The sequence below is a fragment of the Lissotriton helveticus genome, chromosome 4_1, assembly GCF_964261635.1.
Source record: "Lissotriton helveticus chromosome 4_1, aLisHel1.1, whole genome shotgun sequence".
Lineage (NCBI taxonomy): Eukaryota > Metazoa > Chordata > Amphibia > Caudata > Salamandridae > Lissotriton > Lissotriton helveticus.
This window is the reverse complement of record NC_136063.1, coordinates 834218165-834242546: the sequence shown is the minus strand read 5'-3', so window position 1 is coordinate 834242546 and position 24382 is coordinate 834218165. Positions and strand designations below refer to the sequence as shown.

Genomic DNA, 24382 nt, shown 5'->3' with positions numbered 1-24382 from the left:
ATCCTTTATCGATGATGAGAGAAGTCCTACGATCCTGACCAGGTGGCGTAAAGAGATTGTAGATTTGGTGAGAGTTTGTTCATTTTACAATCTTTCTTATTCTAAAGTACTACATAATAAATAACACATTTATGATGGGAACCTTGAGTTCTGCTTAATTAGTAGGTGTGTGGGCTCAACTTAACTGAGTTCCCGCTGGCTCTGCCTGCCGTTCCTGACTCCTCTTCTGGCACAGCACTTGTACAGATCTAGAAACAGGGAAGAGAGTCAGATGAAAGAATAGTCCAAGAAAACAGTGGGAAATATCAGCAAGAAGGGAAAGTGTGGGGAGCTGACTTATGTTTTAAACTGCAGGTTGGTGCTGAAGTAGAAATGACATGGAAAACGCCACAGGAGAGAAGCCAGCCAAGAACAACCCCAAAGGTACTTGTTTCACCGCAGGAGTGTGGGGCAAAGGAAACCTTGTGTCTGAGAACCAGGGGCGAGACAGCAAAGCCAATCCAGCAGCCCCAGCCAGTTGGCCTTGAAGCCAACCAACCAAAAAGCGCTGCCAGAAAGATGGAAAAGGCCCAGCGGACTAACCTCTCAAAAATGTTAACCTGCCAAGGTCCCAGCAGGGTCTGGGGCTCTCCAGGTCCAGCGACAATAGGCAACTCCTGCTTTTCCCTTCCTTCCTCTGGACCACTGACCTGCGAGAAAATAAATCAGTATTCCTGCAACACTTACCAAACGTACGCAAGAATTTGCCTAAAACTTAAAATTTGTTTGTGTCGCCCAAATAAAACTACCTCACTATATCACTCTACTACGTGTCTATACGAATGTCTATGAACCAACGCAAGAGGTTAGTAAACAAGTTATATGCCAAATTCATTTTGAGGTTGGAGTACTGTAACAGCCTTCACATTGGTGTACCCAACACCCTGCTGGACTGACTCCTAGTGGCCTCAGAGCACAGCCATCAGTGTCATACTGGACTCAAAAAGAGACCACAACTCTACAGCCTGTAAGATCTCCGTGAATACTCATAGTGAGAAATCACATTGCATTTGAGATATTATGCATTTTATCAAAGATTTTTGATCGACTGCCTCCTGGATATGTGTAGTCTGAAATAATGCAGCAAGTCCATCCATTATATGAGTAGCAAGAATAATGTTAATAAGGTTAGGGACAGTTAGACCACGCTAAGAGCCTCTAATGTGCTTCCTATTTTAAATTGTCATTAAATTCTTTAAGTGTACTGACTTCCTTATTTTCTAACAGGATCTTGTCACTCAAACCTGATGCTGTCAGAAAATCCCTTCCTGGCAACAGTCTTTTGAAAAACATGAACTTTGATGAGGAATACCAAAATGAAAAGCTTGTAAAAGAAGGTAAGTGGTTCAAAAGAACTTTGCAATGTGAGCATTCATATCTGTCTGTACATACCATATGCCTTGTACACTTTCACATTTTCTTTTTGCCTTGTACTGTATATCTTTGAGATTTTAATAGGTAATAAGTGAAAATTAAAAGGTAGTACATTTGTAAACTGGAGAAAGTCATAGGTCTACGTGGAATTATCATGAATTTGCTGTAGGCGATGCCTCAGGCAAAGCTTGGTAAGTGTAAAGGTTATGGTGAGTTTTCAATTGTATGATAAAATGGTAAGTTTAGTTGGCAAGTTTAGAAACTAGCCTTATATTACTCCAGCTGCTTCACATATTATATGTGCTACTGTTATCTTTGTCACTAAAATTACTGATACGTTCCTTTCAGATAATGTACAATAATTATTTGCCTTGCATTATTTTATATTGCTTATTTGACTTGCCTTATTTCTCATGTTCCTAATGCACTGATAAGGGACATCCTATCAAGTTCATACAACATTGTAAATTTCTGTTATGATTTGTGCTATGATGATAGTCTTAGAAGCACATACAGTTAATTATATTAGTTCAGTTCGTGATTCACATGCACATCCTGCAAATTGAACAATTTATATGTGTACAGCTATGATCTTAAAAATTGATTGAAACCCAGTATAAATCAATAAATTATAGCATAAATTTCATTAGCTGGACAGTGCATCTGAAATGTCGGTCTTACATGTGGTTCCTACTAATTCAGAAAGGGCGTGCGTTTGGGCAACATAAGCATCAATACCAATGTAACTAAGTCCACTTATACCACTGGTATATGTTGACCTGATTCCTGGCTAGCTCACAGTCGCCATCCAGACCCCTAAACCTCACAGGGTACTTGATGGTGTCTGCAATCTCTGAACATGACAACCATGATTTCCCCAAGTAAATTGTAGAAACAGATCTACCCTTTTGTTATGGCAGGCATGCCCAAAGGGAGACTCAAGAAATACATTTATTTATTTATGAAATTTTTATAGCGCACAACTACCCGGAGGTGTCTTGGCGCTCAATGACAAAAGAACATAGGAATGAGGGGAGTGCTTACTGGTTGAACAGCCACGTTTTTACCGGCTTCCTAAATGTCAAGCGGGACGGGCTGGCCTTGATATGTAGAGGAAGGGTATTCCACAATTTTAATTTGCGCATCAAACATTTATTTAGGCAATTGGATTCTTCTGTAGAATAAATACCCTGCAAAGATTCATAGAAGGAAACCCAGCATTTTTAACTGTGAGAAGTTAGCCTGGCACATGTTGTCCACTATTCTAATGGGCACCTTGCACCAGTCTAAATGACCCTTATGATGGTGGTTGTAAAGTCAACCTTCTCGATCAGCTATCCTAGTGGTAGCATGGACCAGCAGTCTTAGGCTAAAACTTCAGAGAGCATGTGAAGCTAGCTGTTTTACCATATATAATCCCTTGAATACCAAATGAAAGGACACCACACAAGGTATATATCAAATATATATATTTATTACTAACACAACCTCTCTGCACTCTTTATGCGGTCAGAGTTCGAAATACGTTACAAGTTACTCATTTAGCATACTATAAGTTGCACAAATACAATTCTGCCCGAGGTGCCTCACGAACCATATACTAAGTAAGTGGTATAAGGACCACTTCAGGAATGGTGAATAGGCCTAGGGAATCGCTGGGGCTACACTACAGAACCAAAGGTTAGGAAGTAGGAGACCCACGGGAGACACATGCAGTGTGGGAACACAGTCGCGAGTTACCATAGAGTTATAATGGGAACGTAAAAGTTACAAAGTAGTAGATTAAGGACACTTCGAGAATCAACACCCACAGGAGCACCGGAGTACTCGAGTTACCTCACCCAGGGAAGCCGGGTGCCTAGGTGTCTTTTCGTGTCGGGTTTCGTCGCTGTTTCCTATGGAGAGCTGCAAAGAAGTGCTGCAGGCGACCAGGAGAAAAGTGTCCGGGTGGATCCAAGGGTGGATCGAGGATGAGAAGAACCTGAAAGCAGATAGGACAGAGTCTGGTTCACTAGCCAGTGACCAGGAAGGAACCAGGCAATGTCGAGATGCAATTAGGTGAAGAGGTGAAGCTTGTCTCTGCAGCCACGAGGACCAGGAGGCGTTGACGACGACCATGAGCTGGATTCGAGCTGTGCCACGAAGGATCTAGATGTCTGCGGTGTTGGTATCTGGATCGGACCCAACAAGCCGTGGCAAACGCAATCCACGCAGGAAGGGAAGATTGGCTTCAGGTCAGACCAGCAAGGTCTGGGGAGCTTCTCTTTCGCAGGGAAGCTGGAGCAAGCCCGGAGCAACCAAGCAAGCGGTGTAAGTTCTCAAGGAAGTCTTCGGAGGGCTAACTAGCCAACGGGCTAGCAACAGGGAAGACGCGTCGAGCTGAAATGCAAGAGCAGGCCCCACGCGGCACTCGTGGAGGGCTGAGCTTCGGTGCAAATGGCACTCAGGTCTGGGGCTTCTCAAACCCCAATGCACAACTTCGAGGGTACCTCAGAAGCTGCACGTTTTAGCAAAGAGCAGGTAGTCCAGGCTGTCCTGTCCCACGTCTCTCGTGTCCGCCACGGGTCTCAGCTTTGGTGTGGATGTGGATCGGAGTCGGATAAGTCTGGAAGTCCAGTTCCTGAGTCGCTTCGGCTACCGGTAGGAGCGTCGACGAAGCAAACCGGCAAGTTACTGGTGGTGCCTGTTTGCACAGGGTGGTCACTCCTTGACCACAAGGGAGATGTCTTCAGTCTTCTAGTCGATATAGAACTTCGAAGGTCCAAGAGTTCAGTTTCAGAGTTTCAGTCCAGGATAATCTAATGTCTCTAGACACAACTCCTATCTTTATACTAATCTAAGGGGCTGGATTACCTGCTAGGTCCCTCCTATGGGTGGACCCTGAGAAGGGGGTGGTTACACCCCTTTCTCTTAGTACAGTTTCGCGCCAGAGCTGGGGCTGGAGTGCCCCAGCAACTGGTTTGAACCGGCTATGCATGGAGCACCTTGTGCGCCCCAGGCAGTGTCTCATTTTGCAGCCCTCCCTGCCCCAATACACTAAACGCCTGTCTGGAGAGGTGCTAGCACCTCCCAAGGCAGGAAACCTATTGTCCAGGCCTCCCCTGCCGGAGTTTTGTCCAGCAACAGGAGGTCAGACTCGTGTCTGTGGCAGCAGCATTCATTTTGTGATGCTGAGGCTCTGTTTAACTTTAACCGGGTAAAGCCACAACTACATGTCTTCTCCCTATAGAAGGGTGGAATGCTACCCCCGCCGCCAGAACTGCCGGGGGGGGGGGGGTAGTATTCCAAAGCGTATGACACCTTACATGACATGTTTTGATAAAGCCAAACCAAAGTTAGCAAAAACTGCGAGGATTATAATGCACTTAAGGGTATATGGTATGGCTATATCATAGAACAGCTATAAGGACATGGTTCCGAAAGCTGCAGACAGGCTCAGCTCATGCCAGAGCACCATTGTGAGAAGTTGGCCTGATATATGATGTTCACTAGTTCTAGTGACCACCTTGCATCAGTCCAAACAACCCTTATGGTGATTGGTTGTAAGTCAACCTTATAGACCAGCTATCCTAGTGGTAGCATGGACGAAGCAGTCTTGGGCTAAACTCTTTTGGCATGTGAAGCCAGCTGTTTTACCACATATAACCCCTTGAATACCAGATGAAAGGACACCACACAGGTTGTTATGAAAATAAACCATATATTTATTAATAACAAACACCTCTGAACTCTTTATGAGGTCAGAGGGCTAAGCACATGACAATCTCTTAAGAAAAATACGACAAGTTGCACAAAATTACAATCGTGCCCTAGGGGCACGACAAACCATATACTAAGTAAATGGTATGAGTAGAACTATAGAAGGAATGGAGCTGTCCAGAGGCTGTAGGTTCGCTAGGACTACACTATCTTAACCTTAGGCGTGTGCAGAGTGTGAACTCACACGCGAGATGCGGAACAAAGTCAATGGACAGTACAGTTCAAGAAAAAGGTGAGTACGGACAATCCTGACTGGTTAGGACTAAAACGACTGTGAATCTGGACACTAGGAGAGTTAATCTACCCTTGAGCACCGAAATGCTCTCGTTACCTCACCCACGGGCTGCGGGTGCATAGGTGCCAAGTCGTGTCTGGTTTCTGCCTTGAAGTCTATGGAACCTGGAAGAAAAGATGCTGCAGGTGCCCAGGAGGAAGATGTCCGGTGCGATCCACGGGTGGATCGAGGAAAAAGAGGACCTGAAAGCAGAGGGGACAGTGTTCAAAGTCACTAGCCAGTGACCGGAGTGGAACCAGGAGGGAACCAGGTGCTGTCGTCACGATCAGGTGAAGAGGGGACGCTTGTCTCTGCAGCCACGTGGACCAGGAGGTGTCTTCGACGACCAGGATGGAGGCACGAGCTGTCCCACGCATGCTCTGGCTATCGGCGGTGTCGGATCCGGATTTGGAGTCAACAGGCCTTGGCAAAGGCAACCCACGCGGTGAGTGGAAACGGCGTCTGGAGTGGACCAGGAGGGTCCGGGTTGCTCCTCTTTTGGAAGGGAGCAAGGGCCAGTCTGGACCAACCAGACCAGCAGTGTAGTTTGCGAAGTTTGTCGTCTAGGAGGTCACTAGCCAGCCGGCAAGTGACCAGACAACGTGTCGAGCAGCAAACAGGCAGAAGGGTCCCACGCAGATCTCGTGGATGCTGGAGGGCTGATCTTCGGTGCAGGAGCTGCTCGGAGCTGGGGCTTCTCAATCCCCAAAGCACTTGGTCGAGTTTACCTCGGGAGTCGTGCTGGAAGCGAAGTGCAGTTTTCTCCAAGATGGCCGGTCCCACGTGTCTCGTCGCACCCACTGATCTCAGCTGTGCTGCAGATGTGAGTTGAGGTCGGAGAGGTCTGGGAATCCGGGTCTCGTCGGGCTCTGAAGTCTGGATCCTCGAGGGAAGACCACAAAGTGAAGCCGCTGGACGCTTGATGGTGCCTGCAGTTGCAGGGTGAACACTCCTTGCCCACAAGGGAGATTCTTCAGTCTTCTGTGGAGCAGAACGTCGAAGTCCAGAGTTTCTTCTTGTAAAGTTGTTCAGGATAATCTAACTTGGAATGGGACCAGCTCCTACCTTTTTCTCCTAAAGGGGGCTGCACTAGTGACTAGGTCCCTCCCCTGGGTGGGACCAGCAAGGGGGGTGGTTACACCCCCTATCCTTTGTTTGGTTTCGCGCCAGAGTTGGGGCAGGGATGCCCCAGCAATTGGTTTGAACCGGTGTATGCCCAGGACACCTTGTGTGTGTGTGCCCCGGGCATGTCTCATTCCTTTCAGGCCTGTCCTACCCATTACACAAAATCCTGTCTGGGGTGGTGCTAGCACCTCCCAAGGCAGGAAACCCTTTGTCCAAGCCTCTCTCGCTGGAAGGAATCCCAGCAGCAGGAGGTCAGACTGGCAGCATCCATTTTGTGATGCCAAGGCTCGAGTTAACTTTAACCGGGTTCGCAGTTACATACATGTCGTGTCCCTCTAGAAGGGTGGAATGCTACCCCCGTCGCCAGAATTGGCGAGGGGGTAGTATTCCAATTCGTATGACACCTTACTCAACATGTTTTGATAATGTTATACCAAAGTTAGCATTTAATCGCGAGGATTATAATGCACTTAAGAGTATATGGTATAGCGTTAACATGGAACAGCTATTAGGACTTGGTTCCGCAAGCTGCAGACGGGCTCAGCTCATGCCAGAGCACCATCTCACGTAATTCCAAGCACTCTGCCTTCAGGATTGAGAAGACCTGCCATAGGAGTGACTGATAGGAATATATGTGTCCATTTTAGGGTTAGATATAGGTATACTATATCTATAGCAAAGGGTGATTACACCACCTTGCCCCAGCTGTCTTTGCAGCCAGTTGTGTCAGTTTTGGATGGCCAGCCAGGGGTGGCATAATACATGCTGCAGCCCCTGGTAGGCCCTGGGTACACCTATGCCCTGGGTACTTAGGTACACTGTACAGGGACTGATAAGGTGGCCCAGTATCCAATTAGATATGTACCTAAGGTACATGGAGTCCATTTTAACAGAGAGAGCAGGAAGCCTGGGGTCCTGAATAGCAGGATCCCAGGCCAACTAAGTCGAAAACCAGCAAAACACTAGGCAAAAAGTTGGGGGTAACCATAGCCAGATATCCACCTTCCTACAACCATCTCACATAAAACCAAACACTCTGCCTCCAGGATTGTTAAGGCCTGCCATAGGAGTGACTTATAGGTATATATGTGTCTATATATAATGGTAGGTATAGGAATACTATACCTAAGCAAGGGGTGATTACACAACCTTGCCCCAACTGACTGATCAGCCAGTTGTGTCAGTTTGGATTGCCAGCCAGGGGTGGCATAATACATGCTGCAGCCCCTGGTAGGCCTGGGATGCACCTATGCCCTGGGTACCTATGGTACACTATACAGGGACTCACAAAGGTGACCCAATACCCAATTGGATATGTACCTAAAGTACATGGTGTGAATTTAGAGAGAGAACAGCTGGGCTGTGGGTCTGATTAGCAGGCCCACAGCCACACTAGAGTCGAAAAACCAGTGGATCAGAGCAAAAAGTGGGGGTGACCATAGGAAGCAGACCCTACTCTCCTACAGCTTGGGCCTTTTCCGTGCAAGGATTTGTGTGTCTCATGCACCATACTTTGAAAATGATTCTTTTATGGATTGGCAACCAATGGAGCAAATGCAGAAGAGGATCAGAGGCTGTCCAGCTGGAAAATTATTGGTGAGGTGTGCTGCTGTGTGTTGAACAACTTTCAGTTGTTTTAAGACTCATTTATGAAAGCCAGGGGCAGGTAGATGTTAAAAAGTGTAGGGCTCAGATAAGAGTCCTGTGGCACCCCCTTATCAAGTTTTAAGGTGCACAAGTTTTTTAGAACCCAGTCCAATAATCTGGGTTCAGTAGGTTACAAAATCGTTAAACCATGCTGTTACTTTCTCATGGCTTCCTGACTCCTGCAGTCTCTGCAGATATCTGGGATGAGACAGTATTGAATGCTGCGGATAGGTCCAACAAAACCAGTAATGAAGGAATGTTTTTGTCTTGAAAGTATATGATTTGGTTGGTGTAGCCAGAGTAGTGTCAGTACTATGCGTGGGTCTGAAACCTGATTGAGACCGGTCCAGCAGCTTGTTTGTTTCAAGAATATCCATGAGATGGATATTGATTTGACCAATCAGACCTGCAGGATTCATTTTTTTGTTTAGCCGTCTTGCAGTCCTACAGTCCTTAACTGTAATTCAGGGTAGGCCATAAGAACTTTGTTCACAATGCTTTTTTTTAGCCTTACTAGCTCCTCTCAGATGGAAACAAAAAGTGATAGCAGTGGTTATGGCCCGTCTTTGGAAGTTGGCAATACCTGTATTTCTATACCTTGACAACTACCTGTTAAATGACTGCTCGCTGGTCGGTTGTGGACCACAACCAATTGTTTTCCAATTCTTTACCTAATTGTGATTCACTATCAACGAGCTGAAGTCCCACATGACTCTTCGCCGAGGCTTCCATTCATTGGAGCAATCCTGGACACAGAAGGATTCTAGGCCTCTCTTCTGCCGCAATGAAACGTAGATATTTGGACTATGATCATGGTGTTTCAGGCTTGACCCTGGATCATGATGAGAGCAGTTCTGAGTCCACTTCATGCCCTGCACCCTACTCATTGGCAGTACCAGGTAGTACATGGGTTCTTTGCAATGGAATTTTAAGTTTATTTTACTTATTTATTTATTTATTTTATTTGCAAAGTTTTATATAGCGCTGGCTAGACCTGGAGGTATCAGAGTGCATGAGAAAACATGAGATTACACAATAATGAGTTATTAGCGCGTACACACGTCTTAAGGAAAGTTAAAGGTAGAGGGGCAATGGTAATCAAGGGTCAGGAATGCAGGTGGAAGACACAGCGGGGAGACGAGGAAAACCATGTCTGATGTCCGGCTGCGATGGCACCCTGCAGGCCCACTTAGTGAAACAGAACACTGGTGGGGCCCTGACCTTGGGGCACCAAAAATCCTGCTAAGATACTGGCTCAGAACAAGCTAGGTTTAACATACAAGGGCATCCTAATCTGGAATCAACTCTGAAAAGAATGGGCAAGACGACCAGAAGGAAGGAACCAGAACAGGGAAAACTGAGCACAACTGCGGGCATAGAGATGCAGACATCCTCTATGCCAATGCCGGCCAGAGATACCACTCTGTAGGAAATACTGCATGCGATTACCGCCACTAGAGAAGCCTTGGAACTTAAAATAGATGCCATTGGCCCAGAGCTCAGCTAACTTAAGGATGACCGTAAGAAACTTGTGGAGAAGGTAACCAACAAGGAACGGGAGTTGGCAGAAATATCCCCGACCGTGACCTCAATACAGACGCTCCTATGGGATATGGAAACTAAAGTGTGGATACTGAAGAGTTGGGCAGAAGATGACCGGTGCTCTCGATGGATCTTTAACAATGCCCCCTGGCAGAGATCATAACTGTCTGTACTTACCGCTGTGCCCGAGCAACCTTGGCTGATGTCCGGTGGAGCTGTCCTATGCAGCTATAGAGGAGTCTGGCTCTGGTTCACCCCTCGGCTGTAAAATGAGCCCAACATCAAGGCAATTTGACTGTCATCCAGGTCTCAGAGGAGGTGACTGAAGACATACAGTGGTGGCTGCTGGACTACAGTTGGTTCAGCTGCAGACCCTTCGCCCTTCCTCACCCAGAGCTGACTGTAGTGACGGACATGTCTCTTTTGGCCTGGGGAGGTCAACTGGAAAAAAGATCAGGGGACTGTGGTCTCCAGTGGAAGGGCTGGCTTCACACAAGTCTGCTTTAGTTTCAGGCCATCCATGTGACTCTGAAGGCCTTTCTGCTGCCCATCTGGGGGAGGATAGTGCATGGTCTCATGAACACCATTGCCGTATGGTGCTGCAAAATGGGGTCCTGTGTCAGGAGACTGTGCCTTTGGAAGAGGCGGGAACGAGTCAGCATTTTCCTGATCACAAATCACCCGTTGGTAAAGACCTGAGTGGACGAACTGGGCAGGCGGTGTCTGGCCGATCACATGTGGCGTTTACGGCCGAAGGTGACGCTTGGTGTTTTCCATCAGTGGGAATAACCCTGGCTCCATCTTTGTGCCACAATTGAAAAAGTGCAATGTCAAACGTTTGTGTTAGAGTTCCCGATCTTTCATTCTGAGATGCATTCTGGCTGTTATTTGATACAGTACTCCTATACACCTTTCTGCCCTTGCCTTTGCTACCCGGAGTGCAGAAGAAGGTCAGAAACCGCTGGTCCCATGTTATCCTAATGTCTTAATATTGTGACAGGAGTGTGGTACCTGGACTTTCTAGGCATGAGCATTACTCCTCCAGTCAGCTTGCCACTTCTCGAGGACCTCCTGCCTCAGCAACAGGGCAGCGTTCTATACCCACACCTGCACAGTCAGTCAGTCAGTCAGTCAAATACACTTTATTCGATTTGTTAAAATCATAAAAGGCATAACATTTGCATACATACATAAAACAAGCATTTACAATGCAACGGTTTCGCCTTTAGAGCTATTGGCATTGTAAATGACAAAATTTGTATTTATATGTTGGTTTTGAAAACAGATAAATAAATGGCATGGTCATTTACATTGCCAATAGCTTAATCTCTCGCAAATGTGAGAACTATTGTACCCTACGGACGAACTCAGCAGACAGCAATTACTACCACCCACACACACCCAGAGCCACACACACACACACCCAGAGCCACACACACACACACACACACCCAGAGCCACACACACACACACACCCAGAGCCAGCCACACACACACCCAGAGCCAGCCACACACACCCAGAGCCAGCCACACACACCCAGAGCCAGCCACACACACCCAGAGCCAGCCACACACACCCAGAGCCAGCCACACACACCCAGAGCCAGCCACACACACCCAGAGCCAGCCACACACACCCAGAGCCAGCCACACACACCCAGCCAGCCACACACACCCAGAGCCAGCCACACACACCCAGAGCCAGCCACACACACCCAGAGCCAGCCACACACACCCAGAGCCAGCCACACCCAGAGCCACACACACCCAGAGCCCCCCACACACACACAACCAGAGCAGTCACATACACACACCCACTGGAGCAGTCACACACACACACACACACACACACACACACACACACACACACACTGGAGCAGTCACACACACACTGGAGCAGTCACACACACACTCTGGAGCAGTCACATACACACACACACTCTGGAGCAGTCACATACACACACACACTCTGGAGCAGTCACACACACACTGGAGCAGTCACACACACTGGAGCAGTCACACACACTGGAGCAGTCACATACACACACACACACACACACTCTGGAGCAGTCACATACACACACACACACACTCTGGAGCAGTCACATACACACACACACACACACACACACTCTGGAGCAGTCACATACACACACACACACACACACTCTGGAGCAGTCACATACACACACACCCAGGAGCAGTCACACACACACGCACACACTCTGGATCAGTCACACACGCACACACTCTGGATCAGTCACATACACACACATACCATTTACTAGCCAGCATAAACCTTAGAATTGTAATGATAATGGAGTGCCAGCAACGCCTGCGACCTAGGATGCCACTAGAGCAGAGCTAGGGTTGGAGGTGGGGCGGACTTTCCACCTGAATACAACAAACAAAGGGTGGTGTTGCGTGGGGTGAATTTTTGGTTTTAGTCTTTCAAGGACGGCATAATCCTTTGCACTGGCCCAACCCATCAGTCAGGGGGATTTTACTCCTCGACCTTCTCCTGACGATGTCACAAGGCAAAGGGGCGGGCAGGCACACGGACAGCGGGAGGGGGGCGGGCAGGCACGCGGACAGCGGGAGGGGGGCGGGAACGGGGACACGAACAGCGGGGGGGGGCAGGAACGGGAAGACGTGCCTAAATAGGCTGATAATCAAGCCCTTCGTGCATCATTTATATTTTTAGGCTTCATTTGTACCTATCTCTAAGGCAGAGACATGTGTAAACAACTGTATACAGAGTGGCATGGGTTGAGTCACTGCAAACCCCTGGCACAGCCACATGCAATTATGAGTCAATGAGTAATATGTGGCATAGAAGCTGGGAATACCATAAGACACATACGTAGGAATAGCTGACACACACAGGCAAACAGCAGTACTTGAGACTTAACATAAAATGGGAGGCACACGGACAACGGGAGGCACACGGACAGCTGGAGGGGGGCGGGAACGGGGACACGAACAGTGCGGGGGGGCAGGAACGGGAAGACGTGCCTAAATAGGCTGATAATCAAGCCCTTCGTGCATCATTTATATTTTTAGGCTTCATTTGTACCTATCTCTAAGGCAGAGACATGTGTAAACAACTGTATACAGAGTGGCATGGTTTGAGTCACTGCAAACCCCTGGCACAGCCACATGCAATCATGAGTCAATGAGTAATATGTGGCATAGAAGCTGGAAATACCATAAGACACACACGTAGGAATAGCTGGCACACGCAAACAGCAGTACTTGAGACTTAACATAAAATGGGAGGCACACGGACAGCGGGAGGCACACGGACAGCGGGAGGGGGGCGGTAACGGGGACACGAACAGCGGGGGGCAGGAACGGGAAGACGTGCCTAAATAGGCTGATAATCAAGCCCTTCGTGCATCATTTATATGTTTAGGCTTCATTTGTACCTATCTCTAAGGCAGAGACATGTGTAAACAACTGTATACAGAGTGGCATGGTTTGAGTCACTGCAAACCCCTGGCACAGCCACATGCAATCATGAGTCAATGAGTAATATGTGGCATAGAAGCTGGGAATACCATAAGAGACATACGTAGGAATAGCTGACACACACAGGCAAACAGCAGTACTTGAGACTTAACATAAAATGGGAGGCACACGGACAGCGGGAGGCACACGGACAGCGGGAGGGGGCGGGAACGGGGACACGAACAGCGGGAGGGGGCGGGAACGGGAAGACGTGCCTAAATAGGCTGATAATCAAGCACACGGACAGCGGGAGGGGGGACGGAGGAAGGCAGGACAGCAGCAAGCACTCGCCAGAGGTCGGGGAAAATGACCAAATAAAAGGCGGCAAAAAAAAAAAGTAAACGCCCACCGCCGCACTGACGTGTCCAAAGGGGCCGGATGAGAAAAATTCTCAGAAACGCCCACGAGTCGCCTCGCAGGATGACGGACGCCTCTGTTTGCCAATGGCTAGCGTCCATTTATGGAGCTAGCCAATGGGAAACAGAGGCGGGATGAATATCCATACTGTTAACAAAAGTTTTCGCCTGTGCGGAGCACTGCGTGCTACGGCCAGGCGAAACCTAAACAGCCAATTCATATATTTACAAACTCAGTGCGAGGCCCCTTTAAAAGATACGCTACAATTCATTCGGGTAAAATCGGCATAGAAGATATAGTTGATCAAGATAATACATTAAGTGGCGCATTTTTTGTCTTAATTCTGATTGCCGCCACAAAAAAACTGGCCACGCAATAAATGATGCGGGTGTTACTCAACATCTGGAGGTAAGTTAATGCGGGCCTGACTTGAATAAAGCCGGCCTGTCTCAGGATTGGTAACAGATATTTTTTCCTTATACCCGCGTAGAACCCGCAAAACATAATGAAATGCTTGGTATCTTGTTGAGAAAATTTATCACAGTTACAAGGTGAACCCCCTTCTGGTTTAGCCCACGATTGGTAACAACCCAGGGAAAAGTGGATCAGAATAGATCTAGATTTAGTCAGTAAGAATCTGTGAAAGGGTTTGGTTACAATTTTAAGATATGGCTCCAGTGAGGGGGATATTGTTAAGGTAAAGTGCGATCTAACTGTTGGTTTCATCAATTCCTGCCCCTCACGAGCCAATCTAGCCCTCTCTAAGAAACTTTTCTTGATCCAGTTAACGTCCTCCCTCCTAATGCAAGGTGGTGACAGAAAGAGTTCCGGGCGGCCTAACGGTGTAAAGGCATTTCTCAAATATTCCAGCCAGGGTATTTTTTTGCGTGATTTAGTGCCATGACCTCAGTCAGGATAGCGTGGTTTAGTGTTAATTCTAAGTTAAGCCATGTTTTGGCCCAAAATATGAGTGGGGCCAGTTTCAACCTATCTGTAAGGTAGTCCAGGCCCACCTCGGAATGGATCGAAAAGGTGGGGGTGGACTTGGGAACAGACAAAAGGTATCTCAAAAACCCATTTTCCACTCTTTGAATCTTGTCTTGAGATACGTAACCCCACAGGGATGAGCCATAAGTGGCAATTGGGATACATTTGGTGTTGTAAACTTTTAAGAGCGCCTCCATGGGCCTGGCCCCTAATCTTTTTGAAAAAACCATAAGGGCTGATGTGGATCGAGCCACAGATATACTCTTAGCCTTATTTTGAGGGGCCCACGACCCCTTCTCATCAAAGAGGACCCCCACATAAGGAAAAACGGCAACCCTGGAGACCACCTCGCCCTTACACACAAAGGTTTTAGGTTTGGACTTGCTTCTATGATGGCCAACAACCATCGAATGGGATTTTTTAGCATTAATCTTTAGATGTAGCCGGTCCATAAAGGCCCCAAATAGGTCCAATAGTCTCTGGAGTCCGATACCGGTGCGCGCTAATAAGACTACAACGTCCGCGTATAGGAGAGCCGGTATTATAGCATCTCCTACACGCAGAACATCCAACCCCCGCTACCTCTAGATACTTTCCCAAACCATTAATGTAAATGGTGAAGAGAAGGGGGGCCAAAATGCAGCCCTGGCGCGCTCCTTTCTCTGATTTAAAACGACTCGTACACCTGCCCTCCCTAGTGACCCTAACCCTGGCAAACAGCTCCTTGTGAAGGGACGCCATGAAGTTGACAAGTGACTGGTGGATCCAAATCTCTAGTAGGATTGACCACAACTTAGCCCTGTTTACTAAATCGAAAGCCGAGGAGAGGTCCATAAAGGCCAAAAATAAAGACCGCTCCTGGAGAACCGGGCCTTATGGACCCAGCGGCGCAGGGCACGCCTAAAATCTCCGGGTTCACCTACCTTGTCAGACAGACACGAGACACTCTGTTAGGCATAGAAAAGCAGATTTATTAGCTGCAGCCAAGCACAGTTGTCCAAGAAGTTACAGGAGGTAGGTTCTTAGGAGACTGCCACTTAACTCTGTGGCTCACAATCTATTATAGTACACATTTTTACAATGCCCACTCCCAAAACATACAAAATTGACGAATAGAAACAGTTCGAAAATAAGCTATCGAATGTCCAAAACACACCCTTCCTTTCAGACCCCGTGTGCTCTCCTCCCCTCAAGTTATTCAACACTATTGCCCGTAATTCAATTTGCAGGTGGTAGAACATGTTTGAATGCTTCAAAGGATAGTTTATGTAACTAGAGAATACACGGAGAGAATAGCGAAGGCCAGTCAAATAAGATAAAGTCAGGAAGAATAGTGAGAGCCAAACAGTCAGTCGAGACAGGGATCAATCAGCCTAGACATGGATTAGTGGACTCGGACAGACCCTGACATCGTTTTCGTAGACAAGGGCAGGGGTTTACTCTTTAACAGACAAGACATGTAGCAGCTAAGAAGGCAAAAACACTGTGTTCGCCGTGCTGCCTGAGTGAGGCAACACAAAATGGCGGCTAGATACGAAGCGGAGTCGAAAACCACGTAACCTCACTCCTTGGCTACCATATATTTAGAAATTAAAAGGTGCAAGTTGGAAGATTGGTCCAAGGTGCCTCTCTTCTCTCTAAACCCGTATTGTATGTTTGAAAGACCCCCACTTCTCTCTATATTGGCCCTTAATTTAAACAATAAGACTCTGCCTAGTATCTTATTCGCAGAGTCTAGGAGGGAGATGGGTCTATAGCACGCCGGGTCATCACGCTGCCACTTTTTAAAGATTGGCACAATAATTGAGGTGGCCCAGGTGGTAGGAAAAGTGTTACCATTGGCGGCGCGAAAGATGTTTGTTAACACCTTTGCCCAAAGTTTCGGTGAATGTCTGTAAAGGTCTGCCGGTACGCCGTCCGGCCCCGGGGCCTTGTTTTTCGAAGTCTCTAAAATTGCTTTCTCCACTTCATCAATACTGAAAAGTAGAGGGGCAGACTCGGGGGCACCCATAAACTTCTTTAAAATGAAGGAGCCATTTATCGTCAGGGATAACGCAGTCCGTGACCGTATTATCTAGGTCTGAGAAAAAGGGCCGATTAATTGTAGCCCAAAACTGACTGCTGTCGCGCATTACGTCAATTGAAAGTATTTTTTCCCATGCTTCCTTTTTTATGGCGTGTTTCCTGCCACTAATGGTTAGCTTGTATTCCTTCCTCAAAATGGCAATAACCGCCTTATCTCTCGGGGTAGATGTCAATGCTTGTTTTAATGCCCTATGGGCTCTTGAGCAGTTAAAGTCAAACATAGGGCTTGTTACCTCCCTGGCTAGAATTAGTCGTCAGGTCATTTGAGATTTGTACACAAATTAACTCAAAGGCCCCCATGATTTCTAAGTTGGAAGCTTTTTGGTCCTGACAGATCGCCATATAACCCTCGATTTTGGAGAGTAATCTTTCAGTGAAGCTTTCGAGAACCACCTTTGCCCACTTAAACCTTCTCCCTTGATCCGTGGGTAATAAGGCAGGCCCCCGTTGAGAGGAGCACAACTTAATACCCATAGGGTCGCCCCACTGCAACTCAAGCAACACCGGGTTGTGATCACTATATATAGAGGCAATTACTTTATACGTCACAACCCTTTGTAGGATACCAGGGCTCAAAACAATATAGTCTATAACTGAGCCATGGTCGTTACCCTTATTAGTACATTTTCTTGCCCCCCCCCCCGCTGTATTAATCGGTTCAAATATATTAAAATTGGCCAGCAACCCTTTGAGGGCCTCACCTGACTTTGTATGCTCAAAATGAGGGGCCATCGCGCCTGATGGTCCCTCATGCTCTCCTAAGTAGCATAAAGCGCTACAGGGATGGATATTAAAATCGCCCATTAAAATGAGCTCGAAGTTAGTGTAATTATTTAGACTGAGGTTAAATAAAACTTTTCCAGGGAGGCGATGTGTTCGTTACCATCGTCCCTTTCCCAAGAGTTATAAAAATTAATTTAAATAATTTTGCGGGTAGGGGAAACTTCCCATTCCACAATTAGAAGGTTTGGTGAACCCGCCTCAATCAGATTTATTGTCCCCCTTAGTTTTAACGAAAAGAGGGAACTGAGGCCACCCTTTGCTCTGCCCGCAGTACTTGGGATGGCCGAAACGGAAAAGCTAGTGAAGCCGTCCAGCCAGAAGCTAGGGGAAGGGTCCCAACATTCCTGGATGGCTATGATGTCATGACTGGCGACATAGTCAACCCAAGCTGTGTCTGCCCTTTTTGCTCTAATCCCGGCTACATTCCAACTAATGATTTTACAGGCCACTGTCGCATCGGGGTTGGGAAGCCCCATGGGTAGCAAGCAGCAGCGTGGCTAGCTGTCAGTCAATTTCTTCTATATCTGAGAGTGAGGAGAATCGGTTACTCAGAACCGGCCCAAAACCCGCGCCAGATGTATGAACTGTCTGAAGATGGAGTGCCATCGGAACGGCTAGACTCCCCTTTGGGGGGTACGAGCTTGGATTCCCACCCGATCTTACTCCTCCTGAAGCTAAACTCCAGCCCCCCCTGCCATGGCTGGGCGACGTGCCCCGTAGTGTGTATCTGAGGGCGGGTGGAGTATGTCTGGAGGCGGGTAGAAAAAACCCAAGGGAACCGGTCTCATTTTGCCTGTTTCTGAGATCTCCGAACCGTCCCAGAACAATCTGTCAGCCAAGTCAGGGCTGTCAAAGTTTACTATGACACAGTCCCCCTCTATGAACTTTAAACGATTTCCGATCCAGCCCGCCCTTCTTGCCATGATAATCCTATCGGAAATGTTCATCCCTCCACTGCAAGAGTCAGCACACCATTGTCTGGCGTTATGTATTAGGTCAGACACGAGTTCAGACTCTCCCTTTTCAAGTGGGGCAACTCCAATACATATGGCAACTAAAAGGGCGGCCTCTGGGGGCAGGTCTAATTTTAGTTGGCAGCCCCTTATCCGTGTACTGGTAGTTGGACATTTTAGATGCACAGTCTACATCTACATGTGTGGATATTGAAGGCAATAGTTGACTGAGTTTGATGTGCCGCCTAAAGAGGTGGATGTCATCCTTGCCAACAGGAGGCCATCTATTCCATCCGTGTATGCCTTGCTCTGGAGCATATCTGCAGTTAGAATTATCCATCAGAACAAGTTACTTACCTTTGGAAACTCCCATCTGATAGAGACATGTAGCCGCAGACTCCTTACTTCAGAATCCTCCCCCAGGCACAAGACTGGGTCCGAAAATGTTTTCCCACACAATGTCCGCTCTTCATAAGAGTGCACAGTGTGAATCTGTATCATCATAATCACTCAATGTGACATTGATGGAGTCCTTTTAACCCCTTACCCTACGCGCTTACATCAGTTCCTTCTTTTCCGCTCTTGCACTGCAGCCCTAAAGCGGTTGGGGGCCACCCGTCAGCCCATCTCTTAATTTTGTGTGAGAAACAGTGTGCCTTTTGTGATGCTGTCAGTGTTTAAACCCTTTGGATCTTGTGACAGACGGATGTTGATCGCAGATCCTCATACCATCTGTTTGAAGTGTGGTTCCTATCAGCATCTTTGGCCCAAGGTGTTAAAAGAGCGTCAAATGAAACTTCTGGTGGTTCGACAATCTGAGGCATCGTGGTGTTGTCCGTTCTCATTGAATTCCAGAGACTGGCCGAGGAGCCATACGGGTTAGGGCCGGTCTCCGTCGAGGGAGGCTCCAAAATGTAAGTTAATTCCTGACGCTGTCTCCCACCTTTGGTTGTGGGCTTGCAGTCCACACCACACCTGCAGAACTGAAGGTTCTTGGAGCTGGGGCGAATCTTGTCCAAATGTGAGCATATTACAAATCCCTGTATAAAGTCTTTGGGCCTCGATTATCCTCTGGCGAACTTTCCAGCCCCAAATAGGTGTCCCTACTTGATCCTTCCTGGCAAGTTTGCCCTTGATGTCAGTCGGACCCTCCTAATCCGCTTTTTGATTCAAGACCGCGCCAGTGCATAGCTCTTCGGGATATTTGACATCTGAGTCTGGTCAGCCCATGACGTCCGTGGTGTCAATTGACGCCACACCAAGTACTCTTCCCGACATAGTGCATGAAATGTTGGAGCACCTAATAAGTGCATGAAATGTTGGAGCACCTAATAGGACCATAATGGGCTCACACTTTGATCCGTGCCCAGTAATGGTCACAAAATTGGCCCCTGGTCCAATTGCTTTATGTCTTACAGCTATCTTTAATGGGATGTTTGAATCTGGACAGTTTCCCAAGCGGTGGGAGGTGGCTTCTTTACTCCCCCTTTTAAAGAAGCCAAGCCTGGACCCGAATGACCCTAATAATTTTCATCCGATCTCTCGTCTTCCTCTCCCTGCCAAGATGGTTGAGAAAGTGATGAATCGTCAACTCAATGCCTTCTTGAGGGAAGCCCAAGGATTAGATGCCTCCAAATATGGTTTTAGAGAGGGACACAGTACAGAGTCTGCCCTCATCAAGGCTACCGAAGAGATTAGAGTAGCAGTGGACCAGGGAAGCAGGGCTGCTTTGATCCTATTGGATCTTTCAGCTGCATTTGATACGGTCGATCATGTGATTTTGATGGACCGTCTCAAGGATTGTGGGGTTCGGGGGAAAGCTTGGGATCTTCTCAAGTCCTTTTTACAAGACAGAGGTCAGATTGTATCTCTGGGGAAATTTCAATCCAAACCCTTTACACTACCATGTGGTGTACCACAGGGGTCCTCGTTGAGCCCAACACTCTTCAATGTGTATGTTTCATCTCTGGCTCCTGTCATTAGTGCTTTTGGGATCACATCCTATGCGGATGACACGCAAATTGTGGTGTCTCTTCTACCCGGCCAAGAATTGGGAATTGATACTGCTTTTCAATCTTGTATGGAAGCCGTTGGAAGATGGATGGCTGAAAACTGTCTAAAATTGAACTCTGATAAAACCGAAATGATGCTGTTTGGGAACGACCCCAACTTCTGGACCCCCAACTGGTGGCCGGCCTCTCTGGGATTACTCCCCTCTCCCTACAAAAAGGTGAATCTGGGAGTTCTATTGGATGAGAAATTGACTCTGTGAGCCCAGGTCAACGCGCTAGTTTCAAAAACAGTGCATGTTCTGAGAACGGTTAAGAAGGTAGTGCGTCGTCTTCCGTTGGGAGGCCGAAAAACAGTGGTCACAGCTTTGGTTTTATCAAAGCTGGACTATTGTAACAGTTTATATTTAAATATTCAGCAAAAGTTTTTGTATAAACTTCAGCTACTCCAGAATGCCACAGCAAGACTTCTTACAGGCATACACAAATTCTCCCCAATCTCCAGAGATAATAAAATTGCACTGGCTGCCGGTGAGGAACCGGGTACAGTTTAAGTCCCTTTGTAAAGTTTTTAAAGCGTTGCAAGGGTGGAGACCTGACCATTTAAGACGCCAGTTTCAGTGGTATAGACCAACAAGAACACTGAGATAAGCAGAAGCTAAACTGGTGGCTGTCCCACACATAAAAAAGGCCCAGTGGGGCGGCAGAAGCTTCTCCCTATGTTATAGCGGCTAAGGCTTTGAATGATCTCCCATTCCACCTGAGAAATGCCACCAATCTTCTTGTGTTTAGGAAGGGGCTGAAGACTTGGCTTTTTGATAAATAATTCCTTTCCCCAAGGCCTGCTAAATGAGAAGTAACGAGCTCCAGGACACCTCTGGGTAATCGTGCGCTTTAAAAATCTCTATAACATAACATAACTTAGACATAACGCTGCACTGGCATCAGATGCAGCGCCGATGGAGCAGTCTACTTTAGACAACTCTCCATCTACGCCTATACAGCCTTTTTCTGCTCTTCCTACAGGAGTATGCAGTTTAGCAGGCAAAGGGAGAATATAAGGTGTCAATACCCTTTGGACAACACTGCCCAGCCTCCCTTGGAGGAAAATTGGCTGGCTGATCTGGGTGAGGCTAGTGGTCTTCAGTATTCCCCAGCTTTAGATATGCTTTCTCCACCTGGTACGGCCACAGAGGTGAGTTTCTCTTATTCTACAGTACTAAGGAGAGCAGCCCTTGGCTTAGATTGTCAGCTCCCCTCAGTGGAACTGTTCACAGGATGTTCTTTACCAGGGTAATCTCAATAAAAGAGAAGGGCCCTTTAGTACCAGAGAGGTAGGGCACCAGTTAGACCAAGGTCAAAAAATGAAATCCGGTTGGCAAAATCACTCCCTTCACTCTCACACACGTACAAACCAATAGTAAATCAGTATCACCAAAACATAAATTTAAGTCGCAACTATATGGAGGTTACTACCCCGATATGGCTGAGGCTTTAAGGCAACAGTGGCCCAAGAGGGGTTTACTACCTATTGGAATCTTTGGAAAAGGAGTTTCCTCCACCGAGAACTTTTCCGGGGGGTTCTACCCGTTAACCAATTTTAAGGTGATGGACTTCTCCTCAAATCATTTGTGCGACAGGGGTTGACTGTATAACAGAGAGTCCCTGTCGAGTGATTGGAAGGCATATATACAATACAAATAATTTTTTTATCTCCATCTGTGGATTCTCTAAACTCCTTTTAGGTTTGCCAGGAATTCTTGTTTGTGGAAAATTAAGAGAACAAATTGTGGCTCGGATATATCTTTTTTCCTGAAGAAAGTGATTTTCGAATTCTAGTATCCACCGAAACGCGCCGATGCTTTACTAAATGTGATACACTAGATCTTTGGGACATTTGTTAGTTGAAGATAACCAAATATAAGAAATATTTCAACTCAAAACGAATGATCTGTCACAGACTCGTGTCTGTCTAAAGATATGATATAACTGTCTAATATCTTCTCCCACTATGTTTGTCTAATTACTGTTTTATTGATACTGTCATCTGCCTCATGAAATGCTTGTTTTTATGACATTTTTAAATTATATGGAACAAATTGTAGTTTTTATTAATTAAATTGTATGTATTGATCCTTAAAGAAATATATACATTAAACTGCTAATAGCAACTTGGCCCACACTGAGTATGTATATTTACTCATAACTTACATTTATGTTTTGTTGATACTGATTGACTATTGGTTTGTACCTGTGAGAGTGAAGTAAGTGATTTTGCCAAAGGGGATTTCATTTTCTGACCTTCACTAGGGTAAGACAGGAGTGTAGCCTGTGGAAGGATGGCTCAGTTTGTAGTGTCAATCTATGGTGAGGCAATGTGCATTGCGTCCAGACAACCCTTAATGATCGTGATCTGATAGAGACTAATAGCCGCAGATTACTTTACGTAGAATTATCCCCAGGTATGAGACTGGACCCGGAAAACTTTCGTGCCCAGCATCTCTGCGCGCCGGGGGTGGGGCGGCACCATGCGACTCTGCCCCGACGTCCTCCGCGGGCGTGAAGCCAGCAAGGTCACATAAACCCCACCCCAGCGCGCTGACGTCCGTTTTCTTCTTTTCCGCGTGCAACGCGGACCCGGATCGTGTTCCTGGCCTGTTTCAGGCACCTTTTTTATGCTTTTGAGCGTTTTTCTTGGGAACAGTGTGCGAATGCCTTTGGGCTTCAAGACATGTTAGTCTTGCGCGCACCAGATTTCGGCAACAGATCCTCACCCTATCTGCATGTGGTGTTTGGGAGAGCACCACGACTCCACAGATTGTGAGGCGTGTCAGCAGATGAAACTCCTTTCGGCACGCATGTCTAGGTCGGCGTCGTCGCCACGGCTTTCCCCGCGGACGGCTTCAAGAACCGCCACCTCAGTCTCCGACATCGTCCTTCTTCCAGGCCACATGAGCGTTGCTCACCTATTGGTAAGTGTCGCAGTTTGTCCCCGAGGACCGGTCCCCGGCCTGTTGGGGGCGTGGGTTCTCGGTGGGTGGTGCGGCCCCAAGCGTCACTGTAGGAGAGTAGGGTCTGCAATCCTATGATCACCCAGATTTTTGCTTTTTGCTTCACTGGTTTACGACTTTCCCTGGCTGTGGGCCTGCTAATCAGACCCACAGCCTAGCTGTTCTCTCTATCCAAATTGTACTCAGGTATTGAATTGGCACTGGGCCCTCTCTGAGTCCCTGTACCCAGGGCTGAGGTGCACCCAGAAGTCTCCCAGGGGCTGCAGCATGTATTATGCCACCCCTGGGCTGACTAACTAAATCTGACACAACTGGCTGCACGACAGCTGGGGCAAGGTGGTGTAATCACCCTTTGCTATAGATATAGTATTCCTATATCTAAACCTAAATGGGCACACAGATCTCCTATCAGTCGCTCCTATGGCAGGCCTTAACAATCCTGAAGGCAGAGTGCTTGGGATCGTGTGAGATGGTGCTCTAGCATGAGCTGAGCCTGTCTGCGGCTTTCGGGATCCATCCCTTAGCCGTTTCCATGATATCGCATACCATATACTCTTAAGTGCATTATAATCCTCGCGGTTATATGCCAACTCTGGTATCGCTTTATCAAAACATGTCGAGTAAGGTGTCATACGAATTGGAATACTAACCCCTCGCCAATTCTAGCGACGGGGTTAGCATTCCACCCTTCTAGAGGGACACGACATGTATGTAACCTGTAACCCCGGTTAAAGTCAAACAGAGCCTTAGCTCCACAAAATGGATGCTGCCACCGAGACACAAGTCTGCCCTCCTGCTGCTGGGAGTCCTCCCAGAGCAGGAGGCAAGGACAAAGGGTTTCCTGCCAGGGGCGGTGCCAGCACCGTCCCAGACAGGATTTTGTGTATTCCAGGTAGGCAGGGCTACAGAGGAAGGTGACTGCAAGTG

General features: G+C 47.4%; 1 protein-coding gene across 2 annotated transcripts in view; it reads left to right on the top strand.

The window, feature by feature from the left end:
- Positions 1-24382, top strand: part of CEP192 (centrosomal protein 192) — a 2224848-nt gene that overhangs the window by 1375818 nt on the left and 824648 nt on the right. For both annotated transcript variants that reach the window (XM_078687485.1, XM_078687486.1), the window contains exon 34: positions 1267-1376. In XM_078687485.1, coding sequence (XP_078543611.1) covers positions 1267-1376 — 110 coding nt within the window. The remainder of the gene's footprint in view (positions 1-1266; positions 1377-24382) is intronic.